Source organism: Gallinula chloropus (assembly GCF_964237585.1).
Source record: "Gallinula chloropus genome assembly, contig: HAP1_SCAFFOLD_40, whole genome shotgun sequence".
Taxonomy (NCBI): Eukaryota; Metazoa; Chordata; class Aves; order Gruiformes; family Rallidae; genus Gallinula; species Gallinula chloropus.
Window position 1 is genome coordinate 673,799 of NW_028168731.1, and position 20,891 is coordinate 694,689.

The window sequence follows — 20,891 nt, forward strand, 5'->3', positions numbered from 1 at the left end:
CCGTGCTCACTTAGCGTCTGCCGTGTCTTACAGGCTGGCAAACGCTCGCGCTGCAGGATTGAGCCCAGTAAAGGAGTGATCCCCCCCGAGACCAAGGTGGCTGTGACTGTCATAGCAAACTTGGATGACATCGAACAATTCAAGGACAAGGTGATCGTGTCCATAGAGAACAGCCACAGCTACAGCGTCCTCATCCGGGCTTTCGGCATTGGCACCACCATCGTCACGGACAAACCACTTGCTCCGGAGCTCAACTTGGGCCCCCACTTCAGGTAAGTTATCTCTCTGCTCCGGGCTCTGCCGTGGGCCCAGCAAGGAGGAGTTCTGCTGAAATCCTTGGGGCTGGTTCTCCTCCAGCACTCCAAGTCCTGGCTCGGTGCCACTGAAGCCCCAGGAACTCCTTTAGAAATGTTTTCTGGGCGGTTTTCAAGTTGTTAGATTCCCTCAGAAAGCCACTGAGCCAGACACCAGTTGGGAAATGTTTCCCGACTTGCCCTGGGTTAGAATCCATGTATTTTCTGGCTTGATGGAATAAAGATTTGGAAGAAAACAGCAGGTTCCAGAAGCCTCCAGCTGGGAAACGTGACGTTCCAAGTAGAAACACAGTACACAGTACTTTTTGCAGTAGCCTTGGTGGCTTCTTCACTGGCTGTGGAGTATGGTCTGGCAGTGGCAGAGAACCTTGGCAGTAGCTTGTTAGCAACTCCTTGACTAAATTACCAGCGCTGTTTGGTTTCCCTTCTGCCCCAGGGAGTCCGGGAGGAGCAGCAGAATTTGTCTTTGCCCTGTATCATCTCTGAGCTTGCTGTCTCTCTCCTGTCCCCTGCCAGGCTGCTCTCTATCAGATGTAGATACTCTTTCCTCCCTTCTCCTGCCTGTTTTCCTTGCTGTCTCTTCCGCCAGCTACCACAGCACGGAGCAGCCATGGTGGCTGCAGGACCGGCCCTGAAAGGGAGCGGAGGAGAAGTCTCCTGAGGTTGGGTGGGATAAAGGGAGAGGGTTAATGGCAAGAGCTTAGCTCAGAGAAGGGCATTGGTTTGATCCTACCGTGTGTGTCTGAACCTGGCAGGTTCTTGGAACAGGGGAGGGAAATAAGGTTTTTCAAGGTGTTTGAGACCTCTTGGATCATTCCTGGGAAAAGGAATCAGCTTCTCCAGGTGCCTGTTCCTTTCCCTGCCCAAAGAGGGTCCACAGTTCTCCCATACCCTAACCTTTGGTTAGAGCCAGCAGGTTAATCCTACCTTAAGCATTTAGAATAGATTTTAGGGGTGCAAATATGCACCCACAAGCCATCCACGTCAGCAGGGACACTTGTCCAGCATGTCCTGTGCTCCATGCGGCCACAACTCAGCTACACAACACAGAGGACAAGGCTACCGAGTTTCGTGTCCTCTGCCCCCCTTCACCTCCTGGCCTGCGGGTTGTGGAGCTGCCGGGCTGCAACCGGGTGAGCTGAGGTGGGAGCAGGGAGCATGGCAGATGAGTTGGGCTTTCCCAGAGCTGCAGGTTCTGCTCCAAGCTTTCCCCCGCTGCTGTCGGCAGCATAAACCGTTTCCTGCCCAGCTCGGGCCCGTTGTTGTTGAGCAGCCTGTGGCCAGGGCTGGTTTGTTCTCTGCTGTCGCTGCTGCGTTTGCCTTTCGCTACGTGCAGCAGACACGAGGTTTGCAAGCTCATCCTCCATCCCTTGGACAGACACCAACTGTTGCAGGAGCTTCTTGTTTCCTGGCCGTGCTCAGATTTAAAGGGGGTAAAATAATTCCTCCAGCCTGGCCTGCAGTCAGCGTTCCTTGATGTGAAGGAATCAGTCTCCATGGAATATTAATCTGGCTTTCTATCGAGCTCGAGTTCTTCATCTCTTGTTGTTGCTCTGGTCCTTCAGCCGCTCCATCTGGTCTTGGTACTGTGCTCGTGTCGGGGAAACATCGCTTGATCCCACGTTCTCCCAGCACATCTGGCTTCCCACAATACAAAACCAGCTTCAGTGTTCAGCCCAAGGATGACACGTTGGGGATGAGGAGTCGGGTGCTCCTGAAGGGATGGGAGAGACGAGGGGGAATAACTGAGATGCTGATGTCCTTGGTGAAGCTTTTCCTTGCTCTGCGCAAACAGGCTGGCTGCTGGATGCTGATAAACTTCGGGGCAACCAGGGTCTGGCTCTTGGTGTAACTTTGAGCTGGGTCAGTGGTTTTGGAGGTGGATTTGTTGCTGGGTGAGTGGTCAGATAAGGCCAGCGAGGCACTGAAGCCAGGTGGGTGCTGGGAAGAGGCAGTTCCTGAGCCATTTTCCATCTCTGCTTCTCTTCTAGCCTGGATCCCTGTTGTTACCACTTCAAGATAACGAACGCAGGACGACGCATCCATCGGCTCTATTGGAGAACGGAAGGTTCCCCCCCGTTTCCCCATCCTGCCACCCAAACCAAGGGCGAAGGTTCCTCCAAGAACCCCAGACCTGCCAGTTCTGTGTTTAAGATTCAACCCCTGACAATGGAGCTGATGCCAGGCCAGACTATGGAGATGACTCTGGAAGGCTCCTCCAGCACTCCTCAGGTGAGGTCCCCCACGGGTGCTGAGCTTTCCCCATCACATCACCTTCACTGGGGCTTCTCCAGCAGCCCCTTGACTTCTCCTTGAGAAGATGAACAAGTGCTTTCGAGAAAATATCTCAACACCCCGAGTGACCATGTCAGCACCAGTTGCGCTCCTTGCTGGCCACCATCACTTCCCAAAGGGGTTTTTTTGGGGTGTTTCTATAGCTACCATCAAGGCAACTTGCCCATACCAAAATAGGGGCTGAAGGAACAGGGGCAAACGATGGGTTACAGGGAAGGAAGGGCAGAGAAAATAAGTTAGGCTTAGCCTAGGAGCAGAGGCAGGGAGTGGATTGAGAAACGGCGAGGTAATTTCTCTGGGGAAAGCAGGGAGTAAAACAAAGGCCCTGGGAAGGGAGGGGAGCAGCGTTTTTTTTCCCTCTGCAGACAAACATGGGCAGAGGGCTTGCTTAGAGCCCAGTCCTGGAGGAGAAAAACGAGCCCGGCACAGCAGCCAGAATGGTGGGAGTGATGTTCTCCATGGGGGAAGCTGCTCCCAGGGATCATTAGAATTGACAGTTCCACTTGTATCAGTATTCCCATAACAGCTCACCCCAGGCTCTCGGCCGGCCCCGTGTCCCAAGGGCGGTCAGTTCCGGCAGCGCCCTTGGATGGCAGCTCAGAGCGGGGGTAGCTCAGCGGGATCACTGTGTCATCTTCTTCCTGGCCCCTTCTTTCCAGGGGAAGCTCTGCAGAGGAGCTGCCAGCTAAGCCTGGGGCACATTCCCTCACTCCAGGGCCACTGGGCACAGATGTTTAGGTGAAGGTGGAATAAATCTACATTAAGCTCCTGCTGTGTTTTGAAAGGTGTTTTGAAAGGGTTGCCTCGGCGGAGGCTCCAAGATGTGATTCCCGGCTCAGTTGGTTGCGGTGGGACTGTCCCCGTGCAGTTGTGAGTCCCGAGGTTTTTCTGAATAAGTAGGATGGAGCATGAAGAGAGGACTACCAAGGAGACCACTGACTGTAGCTTTATGGCAGTGTAATAGTTGTGGAGGGTTGATGGCCAAGATCCCATGGCACGGGTTTATCCAGGCTATCAAATTCCTTCTGTGTCCGCAGCTTGCAAATTCCATTGTGTTTTCTGGGCTCGCTGCTGGCACTTGGTGGGTGACGTGTGACTCTTGCCCACAGGTAGTGAAGGAGCGGCTGCTGTGTCATGCCATCGTGGGGAACCAGTTTAGGAAGAGACAGATAATGCAAGTGGATGTCATGTGTGAGTTCATTGCTCCCACCCTGCAAGTGTCGCCCAGAGCAATGTCCTCCCGGGTGGAGAAGGTAGGTCTCTGGGTTGGGTCCTGGTGTTTAGTAGCATGGCTGAGGACTGAAAGCCCACGGAGGGGTGTGATGGCCTTCAGGGAAGGAAGTTAAACATCTTCTCCAAGTCCTCAGGGCTTTGCCATTGGTTTGAGCAGGACCAAGCTATTGCCATCAACACTGAGATGATTATTTCTCCCCTGTGGGGTTGGGGACCATCTCTCCAGCTCTATTTTGCCTTTCTTGAGCTGGAGGCTGAATCGAGCTGCTGAGCCCATGGCCAGGTGTGTGGGACCCACAAGAACAGCATGGGCCTCTCACAGCCATGCTCCTGTGTTGGGACTGGGGCAGGAGAGCAGGTCGCTGTGGCCGATGGATGCCAAACGCCCTCCTCACCCCCCAAACCCCCCGTGAGGTGGTCTGTGAGCAAAGCGACCGTGTTTTTAGAGGTGGGACTGCTTAACTTCACCGAAGGGTGGTAACTCACCCCCCTCTCTGTTTTTTCCCCTTCTCTTTAGCAACCCAGCGATGTCCTGAGCCTTCAGTACAAGCCTCTCTCTTTAAAAAACACCTCCTCCCTGCCGCTCAGCATCGTCCTGATGGTAGAGCAACCCTTCTGGGTCTGCAGTGCGTCCCAGCAGCCCCTGCCAGACCAGGTGAGCAGCCCCAGACCTTCCCGCTGGTAGGGTTTGCCGAAATGTTTCACAGAAGCCAAACCACCAAAGGAGGAGGGAGCTCAGCTGGAGTGCCCAGCGCCTTCAGAGAGCATCCTCGGGAATGGGAGTGTGGAGGAACTATTTGAAGCCCTGGCAGGGGTGGGGGATTCTGTCCCACAGCCACCAGATGCAGAAGACTCCCTGGAAACAGAGGTAGGTGTTTTCCTACACCTCCCACCAGCGTTGCCTCCCCCAGCTTACTGCAGAGGGCCCGTGCCTGTGCCAGCCTTCCTTCTGCTGCCCGGAGAGTGGGCTTGGCAGCAGGGCCAGGGGCTGGATGCAGGCCTGTGGGGAGGGAGAAGTTGGAATCCCAGAAGCCTTTGGGTTGGAAGCGTCTGTAAAGATCAAATCCCACCTCCTGTCATGGGCAGGGACACCCTTGCTGGCCCAGGCTGCCCAAAGCCCCATCCAACCTGGCCTTGAACCCTGCCAGGGATGGGGCTTCCACAGCCCCTTGGGCACCCTGTGCCAGGGCCTCCCCACCCTCAGAATAATGCACGCACATGTAACCTCTGTGGGACACCACAGTCCTAGGAAAGTGCTGTCAGCATCTTTGGGAACACGTGCTTGGTGAAGCTTTTCTGGGTTTAGAAACATAGAAACCACAAAAAGCATGGAAAGATGAGAAGACTCTGCCCTCCCCAGTACCTTATCTCCTGGGGAGATGCCCCATAAATCTTTGTAGTAGATTCTGCTGAGGCCAAGGCCGTAGCACAAAGCATGTCTTCACCTCTTAAACTTCCAGAGCAACCACAAAGCCCTCATCTATAAGCAGGGGGTCAGAAGCCCAGGGCCAAGGTTCCTTTTGGACGGTGGCACCTCTGAGCTTAAACACCAGCTCCTCACTGCTGGAAGACAGGAACCCATCTCGGCTGCCTTCTTCAGGAAGGTGCCTGTGGAGAAGAGTCCCCCAGCTGAGCTCCTCAGCTGATGAGTGCAGGAGAGGAAACAAAGCACCACCCAGAACAGGAGAGTTGCCCCGAGTGCTTCCCAAGTCCTTATTTTCCTGTTGGTGGAGTTTTGCTTGCAGCTGTACTCCTGGTTTGTCACAGAGAAGCTGCCCTGTCCCAGGCATCAGGCTTCTGGCACGTTCCTCGGGCAGCAGCGAACAGGCCCAGGCTGGCACCAGGCTGCACAATGGAACCCTTGGGGTCTCTGCCAGCCCTGAGCGCCTGGTGTACCCCGCTTCCTCCTGCAAGCTGGCATGTAGGATGTACAGTTGGAGCCCGTGTCTCATCTGTGGGTGGGCTTGGACCCATGCTCAAGCATTGGCAGGGACATACCTGTACTTGGCTTGCGCCCAGGTCCCATCTCAGCTGCTTCCTGGCTTGATGAGGTGGTCGAGCCACGAGCGGAGTGGTCTGGCTCAGCCCCACCAGCTGCTTACTGCAGCCCATGGCACTTGTTTTCCAGGTGAGTGGGAACCTGTCTCTCTTCCGTGGTCACACTGGTGGCCCTAAGGACGTGTGCTGGTGTTCCTCTGGAGGCAGTGAGAGGCCCGTTCTGCAGCAGAGAGAGCTTCTGGCTGCCAAGAGACCTCCCAAATTACTCTTAACGTGGAGTATTAATTAACACATTCATTACTGAGTATGGGAAAAGATTTTCCCCATGGTCTTTCCACTTTTAAGCAGGGTGGCTGCAGGATGAGACTGGGTTTGAGGAAGAGGCCCTCCAGCCATGTCTGTCCTTTGCTCCAGGCAGTGGCTCCCTCCTCTCCTGCACCCATTTCCACAGCTGATGTCTCAGTGTCTCTTCCCCTTCCTCCAGGTTTTCCACATCCTGCCGCTGTACGGCGTGCTGCAGCCGGGCGAGAGCGAGCGGGTCAGGGTCACCTTCTCTGGCCATGCAGACATCATTGCCCGCGTCACGGCGCTGTGCCGCGTGGAGGGAGGCCCGACCTATGAGGTTGCGCTGCGTGGGGAGGCCTCGATCATCCACTACCTCCTGGACAGCACGGAGATGGACTGCGGGCTGCAGGTACCAGGCGCTTCTCTTGGCAGGAATCCTTGAGACCATCCCTGGCAGGTGGCTGCCCACCGAGGTCCAGGACTCTCACTGGCTTCTTTGGTTGTTTGGCTTGGAGGTGCAGTTTTGGGGTGACAGGTCCTGTGTCCAAGCTGGTTTTAACGGTCATCTCTATTCCCCTCCTGAAGCTGGGAATCCCTTCTCTTCAATGAACTCTGGCTCCCAGGGCAGACGGTGATCTCCAGGGAGATGTGCCCTGAGACATCCATCTGCAGATCCGCTCCCGGATCCTGGGGTCCAAGGAGATGGTCTCTTTCAGTGCTCTCCATAGACCAACAAAAGGAACCAGGAACAACGTTACCGTGGGCTTCAGTCACCGTGTGAGAGAATGTCCCAGAACAATGCCCATTTTACCTCTTTGCAGTCAGCCCCCCCCAACATTGCCAGCTGTTGGCCCTGTACGTCTTGCCCCGTGTCCTTGGTTTGCTGTCCCTGGAAGCTCTGCAAATCCCTTTCCTTCTGAAATGCCTCCTTAGTGCCTCTCTGTCAGTGCCAGCAGAATCCAGGCATCCCAGCACGTACGTGGCTGCCTCGTAAAGACAAGTGATGCCCTACCAGTGGGTCAAGGGATGGTGACTGAGAGCACGGTGGGCTGGCCATGCTGGATGGGGCGGTTGCCTTGATCTGTCCTGAATTTCCTTGGAGCCTTTGCAGAGGCTCTGCTCCATCCAGGGCTCCATCCAGGGCTCCATCAATCCGAGAAGCGGGGGAAGTGCGAGGGAACTAAGCTCACTGGAGATGGATCAGAGACTGAATAGGGGCTCGGCCAAGAAGGTCCTTGGCACTAGTTAAGGGTTGCTGTCCAGACCACTAAGCATCCCCACCTCAAGGGGGCTGGTTACAGAAGAAGCTTCCTGGTGGGAGCCATGGTCCTCCTTTGTGTTTCAGCTGGCTGTCAGATGACGCCTTAAAGTGCTGAGGACTTGTATCTTAAAATCCTAGAACAGTTTGGTTTGGAAGGGACCTTAGAGGTCATCTTGTCCACCTTCACTGAGCAGGGACATCTTCCACAAGGTCAGGTTGCTCAGAGCCTCATCCAGCCTGACCAGACGTTTCCAGCAGTGGGGCATCCCCCAGTTTATTACTGAGCTTTTTGTGGTGGTTGCTGCACCTCTGCGCGCTGCCATAAATCCCTGCGTGGGTTCCTCAGGTTGGCCTGGGAGAGTCAGGTGCCCGTCCCTCCTCTTCCTCTGCCTCTCTCCTGCGTTGTGTCCATCGGCTCTCATCCCAGTGTCAGCAGGAGGAGATTGCCAACATCCAGATGTGTGTCCTCAGTTTCCCGCCCCTCTGTCTTCTCTCCAGCTGTTTACCGAAGTCACCAAATCAGAGGTCACCCTGCGGAACAGCGGGAAGATGGGATTCACCTACGTGGTGCTGAGCCCCAGCACAGCCACCGCGGACAGTCCTCAGCCTGGCGTGCCCCTGGTCCTGCCCAGCACCGTGAGTAGCACGAGGGGTTGACGCTGGCTCCACATCAGGCTGCCCAGGAGGGGGTTATAGGGGAGGAACAAAAGGTTGGGCAAGCAGAGTCCTAGTTGTACCAGGTGAAGTTGTGCTGGTAGCGGCACTGGAGCGGGATGGTGCAAGGTCTCCTGAGCGTCTCCTTCCTCTCAGGGTTGGGTTGTGGGACAGGACTTCCTCCAGGTCCCTGCCTGCCTCCTGTCAGCACTAAGGACGTAAATAGTCCCTCTCTTGGGCACGCAGCTCCTGTGTCGGAACTCGCACCGGCCCCTCGCTCCTGCAACTCGTAGCATCCCCTGTCCCAGTGCCTGGGTTCTGCCTGGATCCCTCAGCTGAAGCAGCATTCCTATCTGTGTCCCTCCTGGCGATGGGCAGAGGAGGCCAAATGGCTTTCACATGCCCTCAAATGTGCCAGTCTGCTGCAAGGGGTGACACTGCTCCAGAGGACACGGCTCTGCTTGGCCCTGGGCAGTTGCTGCTGTGCAAGCAGCTTGGCAGGACTTGCTTTTGCAGACGCCGTGTTGGGAGCTGGAGTCCAGGGCTCTGGGGACCAAGAGGCAGGATGTGTCCTGCTCAGCAGCTTCTCCCTGCAGCGTGGGGGGGAGCAGGGAGCTGAAGGTCCAGCCCAGTGAGCTGAGAAGAGCTGTGGCTGTGCCCTGTCCCCTGAGCAGTGTTGCCACCTGTTTGTATTGGCCCTCAACCTGGTTCACCTGGACTTGTTGAGCAGCTGATGCTTTGCTTCTCTGCCACCTTCACCCATTCGTCCTCCTCCAGGGACGGTGCCTGCCCGTCTGCCTGCCCTGCCCACAGGTTTTCCCTCCAGTTCTAGGCTGTAGTGGCCACATCTGGTCTGGATGTGGGTGCTCTTGGCGCCGTGACGGTGTCTCAGAGCACTGTGGGAACTTGAGGGTCTGTCCTCACAGACCAAAGAGACCTCACAAGGTTCCTTCCTGTGCCCAGGTGGACAAGTATTTCCCACTGTACCTTAAACAAAAGCTACTGAGGCAGTGGAAGAACAAGCACTGTGTCTTCCAGGTGCTGCCCTCGGCCGGGACCCTGACTCCAGGACAGCGCTACAAGGTGCGAGTCAGGTTTACACCCAGGAAAGAGGTGAGATTGACGTGTGGAAAATAGACTCTATAACTTGCTGAGAAGTATAAGCTGCATCCGAGTCCTCATCCTGTTCCTGCAGCCGAGGGGGAGGCTTAAAAATATCGTTCAGATCCTGTTCTGGTACCTGGTAAATTTTATCGGGTCTGGTACACCTCTGCCCTATACTGCACGTCGAGCAACACCCCCTCAGTTTACCTTTGTGTTTTTTATTCTCCCTCTCGAGTGCTAGTACCATAGGATCTTGTGGTGGGACTAATCCACACTCCCTTTGCCACTCTGGATGGTTTTGGAGGGTGTAACTTCATCCCATTTTCCTTCTCTTCTTAGAAATAACATCAATTGTAATAAGGTGTTGTAATCTAATGTTGCGTTTAGTGGCCATTTAGCCCCATCTTCTAATTTATCCCAAGGCCACCACTGATTACAATGTTTCATAAGTGTTTTCTTCTTTTCAGTGCCTCCTGATCCCACCAATTCCTTCCAATGGGCTAGCACACACCCTAGGGGATTCTTCTTAGAGGCTCCACTTTGATTGTTACCCATCATTTTAGGCTTAGACTGCGACGGTTACAGTTTGAACCTTCCCTTTCTAGTACTTTCTGTGGGGACGTAGGGGGAAAACTGCGCCTGCGCGTTTCCAAAAACACAGTTAGGTGAACACGCAGTCAAGCAGCAGAGCAGTACAAAGTGGCCGGCACTGGTGAGGGTGAGACCCCAGTTCCCTTGCCTGAATCACAGGATGCGCCTACAACTCCACGAGTGGTAAATTTTCCCTTCTACAGCACTATAGCCAGGCAGTAGGGACAACGTCCTTGCTATGGCTGTAGTGGTATATTGTTCCCTTGCCATTAGACTTTCAGGTTGTCATCGCCTTCCGAACGAGTGCGGCTTTACCCACCGGAACAACCAGACAGGTGGGTGTTACTGAGACTAAAAGGTCTCTTCAAGCTCAGATAATTTAGAAAGAATCAAAATTTTCCTTTTCTGTTGTTTTAATTCTAGGCAGAGGACCCAGGCTTCTGCTCCAGCTGATGCGCATATGTGGGAGCGACGCTTTAAAATGGAATGTTTTGTCTTGTCAGCACTTATTATTATTTTGATTATTTTTTTTATTGTTACTGGTTTTTTTTTGTTGTTGTAGTTGTGTATAGTAATAAAGTTTAGTTTTTGTTCAGTTATACAGTTATGTGCACTAATACAGTTTAGTTTTGTTCAGTTAATCAAGAGTTTCTATCTATATCTCTATTGGACATCAGGGGGAGAAAGTTGCTACACCACGTGACTCATAACTTTATAGGAGACAAAGAAGGGATATGGTTCACAGGAACTGTTTGCATGCGATTCACCACGTCTTGGATCAATTAGATTAGACACGGTGGAAATATTTAATTTCCCACATATTCCTTTCTCTTAGTTTTATTGCTCTTCGAGATCTGTATGAAGTTTTTGATCTGAACCTTCATCTAATATCTACCACAAGTTCCAACCAATCTCTTCACAGGGATTCAGGACTACAAATTGGGGCCCTTTACTTAGTTTACAGTAACTTGATTTCACAATCACTCACTCATGCACACCACAGCAAACACCAAGATTTACGCCAGACAGCAAGTTTTACGACAAACAGTTGACATTCTATTAATTAATTGTCTGTTAAACTCTATCTATATCCATCCCCTCAGCATTATTGCATGTCACTGAATCACTGGTACCAGCAAGCAGCCCCAGCCCAGGCCCCTTCCCGGGCTCAGCGGGGCTGTCGCCCGTCGTGGTTCACTGCCCATGGTCCCTGTGGTGCCGGCACGTTCCGGGCAAACTGGGAATCCGCTTCAATGGTGGAGCATTCCCAAAGGTGGTTTGAACGTGGCCACTGGGACTTGGAAACTGGTGGCTTGTGGACACAAGAGCTCTGGCTCCCAGTCCCGGGGTGTTGCTGTTGCTGGCCAAAGGCCGAGTGGAGATGACACCCCTTAGTGCGAGCGGTCGGGAGCTCCTCGCCCCTCTGATGGAGCGATACAGAGCGGATGTTTGCCCGCGGTGGCAGTGCCAGGACTGCCCGGGCAGTGTAACCCTGAAGGAGGAGGAGAAGCAGCCCCTGAGCCCACCCATTGCGGACCTGCACTCCCCCAGGGCGAGCTGAAACCCCTGTCAGTCCATTTAAATCCATGGGATACCCACTTCCACCTGATGCCAGGAACCATCCCGGTTCCTGGGAGCCAGCGTGCCAGGGCCCCAGCCCCTGCTGCACATCAATATCTGTGGGTGGGACCCCCACAGTGCAGCAGTGGGAGGGTGTGGAATAAATGCCGTGGGGTCCCACCCACAGCAGACAGTCCTCCACAAAGTTCTCCAATGTGAGTCCTTTCCCACGGGGCTTTATCTGTTCATCAGCTGCCCCGCCGTGGATCACTGCTATGGCAGGCAGTAATAAATCCCAATGTCTCTCCAGTCCTCCATGGGGTCACCAGCCTCCCCCCAGCAAATCTCTCTCTCGCTCATCTCTGTGGGCTGCAAGTGCTGGCAGAGGCTTGCTCCAACGTAGGGTCACAGCATCTTCTCTGTGTCTCCACCTGCTCCATCCAGCGTGGAGCCTCTCCACTGGCCAAAGGTGGGGTTTTGGCCTTTTCCATGGACTCGGGGGGCAGGGGGGGCGGGGGTGGGGGGTGCGGAGAACACCCTCTCCACCGTGGGTTTCTCCACAGGCTGCAGGGGCATCTTTCTCTCTCCAACACCTGGGGCGCCTCCTCCCCAACCCTCCCCAGCCTGCGTGTCTGCACAGCTCGTTACACCTCCTCACTCCCTTCTCTGGTGGCAAAATGCAGCTGCCAGCAGGGTTTTTTTTCTCCTATATGTGATTCACAGAGGCGCTTTGGCCCAATATTTACACTTTGGGGCCACAAAGAATTCCAGCAGCTCCTCACAACAACCATTTTCTACAGCCCCATGTCTCTCCCAGCACCCAGCTACACAAAACTGTGACACCGGGGGAGCGGCGCGCTAATGACCCGGGTTCATTAAAGTTGTTTTCATTAGACGCTGGGGTGTGGTGGTGACAGCAGCGACCTCCGCGCCACTGACGCCTGGTGTGCGGGCGCAGAATGACAAGCTCTATGAGAAGAGGAAGGCGGCAGCGCTCGAGATGAAGTGAGCGGTGGGAGGGGGGCGGCGGGAGGCTGCCTGGGAATCGGAGACGCACCGGGGCCGGGGTGGGGGGTGGGTCCCGGGCGGGGCTGGGGCGGCGGGAGCTGGTTCTGGAGACTGGGGGGGAGGTCCAGAGACTGTGGGTCCAACCTGGCTCCCCAGCGACATCTGCTGCTTCTTCAGCGGAGGGTCCAGGGGAACGGGGCATTCCCAGGGCACCGGGGGAAGGGGCCATTGTCAGGGCACCGGCACGGCCCTGGCGCAGGCATTGCCCAGGCTGACCTTGTCAGGCCGGGGAGGGGGACGGTGCCCGGGCATGAGGGGCCCCCGGGTGCCACCCACGTCCCTGTCCCACCCTTCGCCTCTCCGAAGCAGGGGCTGCCCTGGGCCAGCAATGGTGCCGGGAGCCCCTTGCAGAGCCCAGCCTGCCCGCGGGCACACGCTGGGTGCAATAAATCCCTGGCAGGCGTTAACTGGAGAGCACCTAATTGGGAGTGGCATCCTCTCTTGCAATGCTCTTGGGGCCAGACTGCTCCATGCCTGGCCCTGACCATGGTAATGGACATGAGGGTCCTGCTGGACCACAGTCAGGGCAGCACCCATGCCCATCGTTGGAGAGAAGCTGCAAAAGCAAGAGAAAAAGTAGAAAAGAGGGTCGTGTAGAGATGTGATTTGTGCGTCACGGTAAGGAAGGTGCAGACAGAAGGACGCCCCTGGGACAACCTTTTGTATAGGAATGTTGTGGTTCTTGTAGTAATGAAAAGTCCAGAAACCTGACTGGAGGCTGCTGCCTCAGCCAGGAGAGGGGATAAAAGCTTGCTCAGTTGTTACTAAAGGTGTCTTCGATCCACCGCGATCGCAGTCCGGGCCTTTCAATGCGCCACCAGTGGCGCCCAGTGCGGGGCACTGACACGACTCGCTGCGATCCGGTGCCGCGGCTCAGCTGAACTCAGGGCAGAACGCTGACAGGAAGCGCTACCGGCGCCCCAGTGCCTCTCGCAGGAGGAAGGTGAGCGGCTGAGAACTGTGGGGATGAATGTGATCAACAAGATTGTGAAGGAACATGGGAAGAAAAGGGATAGTGGAGAGTTACAGCAAATTTTTCTTTGGCCTTTTAAAAGTGATCCTTCCACAAACAGTCACAATATTTCTCCTGCAGAAATCTGGGATGAAGTTGGGGTCAGATTTGGGACGGTGCCACTAAAATGGCTTTGCCAAAAACGTTATCATTTCCTCCAAGTGGAATTGAGCCATGAAGGTGAATTCATGTTTTAAGGAAATGTGGGTGGAACAGGAGGCTGAAGAACAAGCAAAAAATGTGTGTAGAAGAGTAAAACCTGTTACCAGGTTTATTTTTTTTTCTTCTCCATCCAAAATACTCTGAGGTAGGATGGTCCAGGTGAAAATGAAGCTCATTTGATTTCAGCAATGCCTCTCTGGAACCATCACAGCTGTATACATCTACCTTTCCCTGAGGGGTTGATACCCATTGCAAGGAAATCCCTTTGTGCTAGGATGCAGCTAGGCTGGCTTGGGTTATCAGTTTTCAGCAGGTGTGCTGCTATGTTCTGAGGGACATGATCTGCTTCAGCTGGGTAATACTACTTAAGCTTATCCAAGTGTGGCTGGTGAGGAAATAAGCTCACCTTGTTCCCTTCTAGCTGCAACAGCAGCATGGACAAACTGTACCTGTTTCTAAACCAGAGTACCTCTTCCCATATTCAAGTGAGAATCAGTTGTCTTGTATGCCAAAGCCAATCACCCCAGCAATATTTCCAGGGCACAGGGGAGCTGCCTTAGTCCCCTGTCTCCTGTGGTGTTTGATTGATGTGCAAGAGCCAGGTGCCCCAAGCAGCCCATCCTCCCTGAAAGGGCAGCTGTGGAGCCCCTGCAGCACCCTCACTCGCCCAGCCCTTACCGCTTTGGTGTCAGAGATGAGCTGGTTGAAGCTGATAAGAACGATGTTGAAGACAGAGGCAGTGCACACCAAGTAGTCCACCACCAGCCACAGCTTGCACAAGCCCCGGCCAAGTCTCCACTCACTGGGCACCAGGAGGTCCACTACTCGAACCAGCATTACATTCTCCCCTTGGATCTGAAGGTCAGTAGCTCATACTCTCTGCTGGTTAGCGATGGTGGTTTGGACCACCACAGAGTCTCTAATTACAAGAGTTACTTCTCATTAACATGGCCTTAGGTCATAAGGAAATAGACTTATTTAGTTGGGCAGCCGCAATGAGTGGGGAACTCCAGAGATTCGTTACACTTTTTTCAGTGTCTATTTGGTCGTTTGCTCAGAACAGCGAACAGGATTCTGGGCTTTTGCTTCTCAAACCAGAAACTTCTCAGCCTCTGTGGTACTAAGCAGTGTCCTTTGGGTGGCAGTGGGAAACCCATCCCCAAACCCCTCTTTGGCGAGAAATGCCTGCAGTCTTCCCTCCACTTCCCCCTGCCCCTGGCAGCTGTGTTCCAATCCCTATTCAGTCACCTTTCTATTCTTTGTACTTGTTACTTCCTACCTGGAGCTGAACTGCAGTAAAATGACAGTGTTTTCCTAAAGGAAACACTAAGTTTCCCTACTTTATTTAAAACTTGTAAGTTCTTCTCATGGTCTGTGACTGCAGCCCTTAATTTTGTAAGTTATAGGTTGAGGGCTTTTTTATTCCTCCTGACAACTTTCCTGAAGGCTGAGAAGTTGATATGGTGTGACATGCAAAATAGGTGTTGATGCTGTTCAGTAGCAGGGAGGCGGTGTGTTGCCAGACTGCCTTTAACCCAGTTAGGAGGTGGAAGCCCTTTTTTCCCCTCACTTTGCTCTTTAACATTCTACATTTTCTTCATGATACTGGCTTATTTTGTAGTTAAAACTTTTCCCTGACGTAGAAAGAGTTTGGAGCCACTTACAATCTCTCAGCTAAAAGCAGAACATTATTTATTAAAGCTGTGGTTTCCTGTCTTCCTCTTCTAGATTCTGCAAAACTCAGCATGAGCTGGATAGACTCTCAGGAAACACAGAATCCAGCACTACTCTCACTAGCTTGGCAGCAAAGGCATCAAACCACGGCAAAGCTGTCTTTGACTTTATGGACTTTCACTTCCCTTGATTTAGCAACAGTGTTGGCTGCTAATAAAGAGATTGTAAGCCTGGCTTACACTAGTCTAGTCATCTTTTCCAGTTATGCTTCTCCCTTTCCATAGTCCTGAATTCTGGACTTCCACAGCATTTCCAGAATCGACAGGGAGAAGAAGAATTAAAATCAAGTGTAATAATCTTGACAACTTCTCACCTCTTGTGAAGGCCCACTTTTGTTCATGTTTTCCTTGCACAGTGGTTCTGCCTGCTAAATGGTATTTTATTAATGGGTCTGCCTATTTCTGAATGAATACTAATAGATTCCATTAAAATGGAATAAGCCTATTTCTCAGCTCTGGTTTAAATCCCTGCACCAACCCACCTCAAAGCATCTCTGAGTAGGTCTTAACAACATAATGCTAATGTAGGAGGCTGGATCCTCTCCCACCCTGAGAGCCCTCTGCTATGTATTGGACTGGGCTTTAAAGGGCAGGCACTTGTTGCAGCTCTTACTCTGCATGGGTTCATTATCCAGCACTTTCTCTGCGCATCAAGCGTTAGTGTTCAAGTCCACTCCACAGTTACAGCTCCGTTTCAGAACTTGCATCTGCAATGAGATTAGCTCCTGCTAATTAAGTTGGCTTCAAATGATTTCCTTTTTTATGTTTTGGGAGGAGAAGTGACAGGAAAATGGCCAGAAGGTTTAATTTTCCAGCTAACGGGTGCTATTCCCTCTTCTGGTTTTGTAAGAGGCTGACACATGGATGCTCACTGGTGTCTTGGACATGTTTCCTCTCCATCTTCTCCAAGGAGAAGGTGCATCTGGCCAGCAGGATTGCTATTTTGCTCCTAATAGAGTCCCTTCCCCTTTGGCAGCCATCACGCAGCTCTGGGGTCCAGTGAAGCTGACCTCTGCAGCCTTACAGGGTGTTTCACTGTGTCCTGTGAAGTTTGTTTTCAGCTCTGCAAAGTGCTGAAAGGCCAAACCTTGGGCGACCTGCAAGTCAGTAAGTGTGACAGAAAGACCCAGCGCCACACGCTGGCATCTAAAGCCGGTAATGGTGTCGACTACTGTGATCCTGGTGCCGTTGGTGTCACCGTGGTAAGCAGGGAGCATGCACAGCAGTGAGGCATTTGGCAAGCCCTTAATGTACTGCTGAGAAGCTCAGCCAGGGACAGCGTTTCCAATCGAAATGCTCAGATGTCAGATACCTTACTTTTGGTTCATAGGGACACTTGGGGCTTTCTGGCTTGTTTTGAAATGAGGGGTCATAAAAGTTAACTTCTTTTGCACATCCAGAGCAGAAGACATAAGAGACATGTGGTTACACTACAGTGTAACTGTACAGCAGTGTTGTACTGCTAAAAAAAAAAAAAAAAAAAAAAAAAATTACAAAAATCAGTCTTAATTCCTCTGCTGGTTTTGCAGTTCAATGAGGGACCGTTAGTCCTCCCCCTCTTTTTTTTCACAGACTACTCCTAGCCAGGGGCCCAAGAGCATAAAGATTACAGTTTCTTTACTCTTAACACATTATTCTTCTTGCAGCAAGAGAATGAAGCTATTCTGTGTCATGCCCCAGCTGCTCAGGTACCAGCCTGGGGAACGGTCAGACAAGCTTTTGTAAAATCACCTCAATTACGGTGTAATTTACTTCAAGTAACTTCTGAAATCCTTAAACAGCTAATAAATAAAACCAGCTGGCTACCAGGTAGCTGTCCCTCCTATGCTACAGGAACTCTTCTTAGAGCAGAGGGAGAGTTAAAATGATGAGCAAGCAGCTGTTGTACTCCTAGGTGGCACCGCAGAGACTCCTACTTGTCTCTTGTGCCTTAGCAGCATTTTCCAGGATCTTCTTTTTCCACTCTTCATAGTCTTGCTCTGTTTCAGTCTTTAGCCATTTATGTGGCATCTCATCATTGTCTTCAGGTCCTGTGAGAGAAGAAGGAAGCCCATGACCGTGGCCAGTGGAGAGGCTCCATGCTGGATGGAGCAGGTGGAGACATAGAGAAGATCCTATGACCAGTGTTGGATCAAGCCCCTGCCAGCACTTGCAGCCCATGAAGAGAAGCAGAAACACAGAGATGAGCGAGAGAGAGATTTGGTGGGGGGAGGCTGGTGACCCCACAAAGGACTGGAGAGACATTGGGATTTATGACTGCCCGCCACAGCAGTGATCCACGGTGGGGCAGCTGATGAACAGATAAAGCCCTGTGGGGAAGGACTCACATTGGAGTAGTTCCTGGAGGACTGTCTGCTGTGGGTGAGACCCTACAGTGCAGCAGGGGGAGGGTGTGGAATGAATGTCGTCCCCGCCCCCCGGCCGAGAAGGAAACCAACTTGCAAGGAACTGACCAAAGCCCCCACCTCCCAGTCCCTGCCCCTCCCCACGCTACGATGTGGGGGGGAAGAAGGGAGTGAAATCATGATTAGGGTGAAGTCTGCTAAGAAGGGAAGGGTGGGAGGGGAGGTAGAGGTGTTATAAGATCTGGAAAAGGAAAACAGCTCATGAAGAAGTGACCGAGAACCCCATTTTCCCAGTCCCTGCACCCCTGTACCCCCACTGGGGCGAAGAAGGGAGCAAAATCATGGCTAAAGGGAAGTCTGCTTAGAATGGCGGGGAGGGGGAAGGTGCTACCGAGAACCCCATCTTCCCCAGTCCCTGCCCTCCCCGTGCCACAATGGGAGGGAAGAAGGGAGCATAATCCTGACTAAAGTCTGCTAAGAAGGGAGTGGTGGGGGGGAAAGTGTTTTAAGATCTGCTCACGTTGCTTTAAGATCTGGTCGCTCCCCACTCCAGTTTCGCTGTTTCTGTAGCGTAATAAATTAGAGAGTTTTCTGTCCTTCACTCTGTGCTGAGTGTGATTTGCCCATGTTGTTGTTGACAGGATGATCTCTCTGTCCTTACACTGATTCCTAAACCTCTCAATAGACATTTTCTCCCCTGTCCAACTACAAAGGGGGGTCATAGACCAACTTTGGTGGGCGTCTGGCCTCCAGCCAGGCCTAAACCACCACAGACATTCAAACCTCGATGGGGAGTCAAACAGGGAGCCTGCAAGCTGGAAGAGGACAGGAACAATGGGTCTCCCAAGGGCTCTGCTCATGCCCGGAGCTGTGCAACCATGAGTCCAAACTGAGAAAAAATGGTTTTTACGATCTTATGAGAGGAGACAGTGAGAGAAGAGCAAATGGACCTGAAGTGCCGATGGAGAAACTGAGAGGTCAGGAACCCAAACAGCTTTCTGAGGGGGATGTGGGGAAAGAGTGATAGGAACAGGCCACTGCTTAAAAATGCAGATGAAAAGAATAAAGCCAACGATTAAATGGAAAGACCTGGATGAGCTGTCAGAGGTACACTGTGAACAGTGAGAGACGCCTTCACTTAAATGTAGGGACCAATGACAGACCGTGCTTAAAGTAGCACTGATACTCTTCCAGTGCAATCTCTCCCTTTTTATCTGCTTTCTAATCACTGTGATTACGAGCATCCTACCTCTTATTCAGGCCCATAATCCCAATGCTACTGATGACTAAGGTATGATTAACCTTCTAGCAATGTCTTCAACAAGTCTAGCAGTTTCCTGTTGGGTAATACCTTTAACATACACCTTTTCCATTCTCTCACGTAGCCAGATATTTTTTGGTGGTGCTCATTGTCTTAAATCTCACAAAGTCCTTTACTTTGATCTTGACAAATGCTTCCTTGGCCTGTTTGTACCCCTTCAAAAAGTGCGGCATTTACCCAGTTTATCATTTTGTCTGGCTCTTGGATTTCCTCAGTGTTCCCTCATCCGTCTCCAATGAAAGTTTCTTTTAATTTCTTTTAATCTCCAAAAACCTGCGCAATCTTCTGTTTCATTTAATTCTTAGAGATTGACCAAAGGTGTTAGCTTGCATTGTGTTATGTTTTCAAGAGAATAGCTTATCATACTTACAAATATGGTAGGTTTGCTGTTTCTTTGCATTCCCCGATCCGTTAGTATCTGTCTGATCCATCTGTATCTTGTAAACATTATTTGATGGGTCTAGGATTTTTCTTCCATTTTTATACATAGTGTTTAGTACTTGGCAGTGCCCATCTGTGTCTGAAGTTCTTAATCAGCATGTTACTATAATTATAATATCCATACGGTAAAACAGAGTATCATACAGTACCACGGTATAACAACATTGAGCTCACCGGCGTAACACCAAAGCAGGAAAACGAAAGCAGGAAGGGGAAAATCTGCAGGAGGAGCTGTCAGTGGTCAGAGGCACTCTGGAGATGGAGATTAAAAGAAATCTGAGATGAGGGAAGGAATCGAATTGTGTATGTGGGCATCCTGGCTTAAGGTGGATAAATAGAAGATGTTGCCTTTAGAGGTTCCCCACATACCAAACACCCTTTAGCAATAAAGGGTGTCATCTGCAAGATTTCGTTTTCTACATCAGATTTTAAGAGCTGAGGTAGCAGAATATATGGTAGAAGCCAGAACCTACTTGAAGACAGATTGTTCTCAGAATGTGCTAGCTTTTCTATAGTGCTCTTTTAGTAACACTTCTCTAATTTTGGTGCTTTCTTTTTGGCCTATAAATAGCACTATCTTTATGCCTCTGAAGGAAGCATGATGTGGACCAGATTACCTAGATTCATTAATAGTTTTGCAGCGGTTTGCAAGCAGATATTCTGCACTTATGACTCTAGATACATTAGTCCTGATGGATCTGAATGCATCTGATACCAGATGATGTTTTGAATCATGCTGTTTTCATAGAAGTCTCATCCTAAAATGCCAGTCTTGAACAAGCTAAGGAGTTTGATGATAACGCTGAATGTCCCCGAGCTGCCCAGTACCTAAAACAGAGCACCTCTGAATTTGCTTATTCTTTTAAAATAAATTTTTCTACACAGTCATATAAGATCATCTTCCCAGCCAAGTTCAGATACTGGACCAAATGAAAAGCTGGGAGTAAAACACTGTTCCATGTGCATGGATACGGGGAATCTACAATGTTGTGAGCATGGAACATCCACTTTTATATCTATGACCAGAAATATCGAAACACTTTATACATTAGACTTCTAGTATTTCTTGTGAGGTATTGGGATTCTCATTCTGAAGACAGAAAAATTAAGAGATTGGCATGCCGAATAAGTGCATGTCTTAAGTAGACACAAGTCTGGGAGGGGTTCACTCTCTCATATAGGCAAATACATTTTGAGCCAACCCCACAGACAGTGTTCATGGACCCATACCCAATGTATCTCTAAAAGTTAGGCTGAGTTCACAAATCTCAGGGAAACGTTTGCAAATTTTATTCTAAGAACAGCTGGAATCTAGTATCTCTCTACAGCACCCTACCCCAAGGTTAATTCTCTGGCTCTAACTTGAGAGCTGTTATCCCACATCAAAAGAGGACAAAATGAAAGAAATAACCCAAGAGGTCAAATGTCTCAGTGCTCTTGTTATTACTGGAATGTGTGCATCAAGCCACCAGTGTATGTTCCTTTCCCTGACCTCATTCTGCATCACAACTCTA

General features: G+C 51.5%; 1 protein-coding gene across 1 annotated transcript in view; it reads left to right on the plus strand.

Moving 5' to 3' along the window:
• The window catches only part of LOC311204222 (nischarin-like), a gene marked incomplete at both ends in the record, with an annotated part of 72,970 nt that extends 68,715 nt beyond the window's left edge, over positions 1–4,255 (plus strand). Inside the window, 5 exon segments of the mRNA XM_084280676.1 lie at positions 34–67; positions 167–272; positions 2,306–2,546; positions 3,719–3,862; positions 4,193–4,255. Of these exon segments, the coding sequence (XP_084136802.1) occupies positions 34–67; positions 167–272; positions 2,306–2,546; positions 3,719–3,862; positions 4,193–4,255 (588 nt within the window).
• Positions 4,256–20,891: the final 16,636 nt, after the last annotated feature.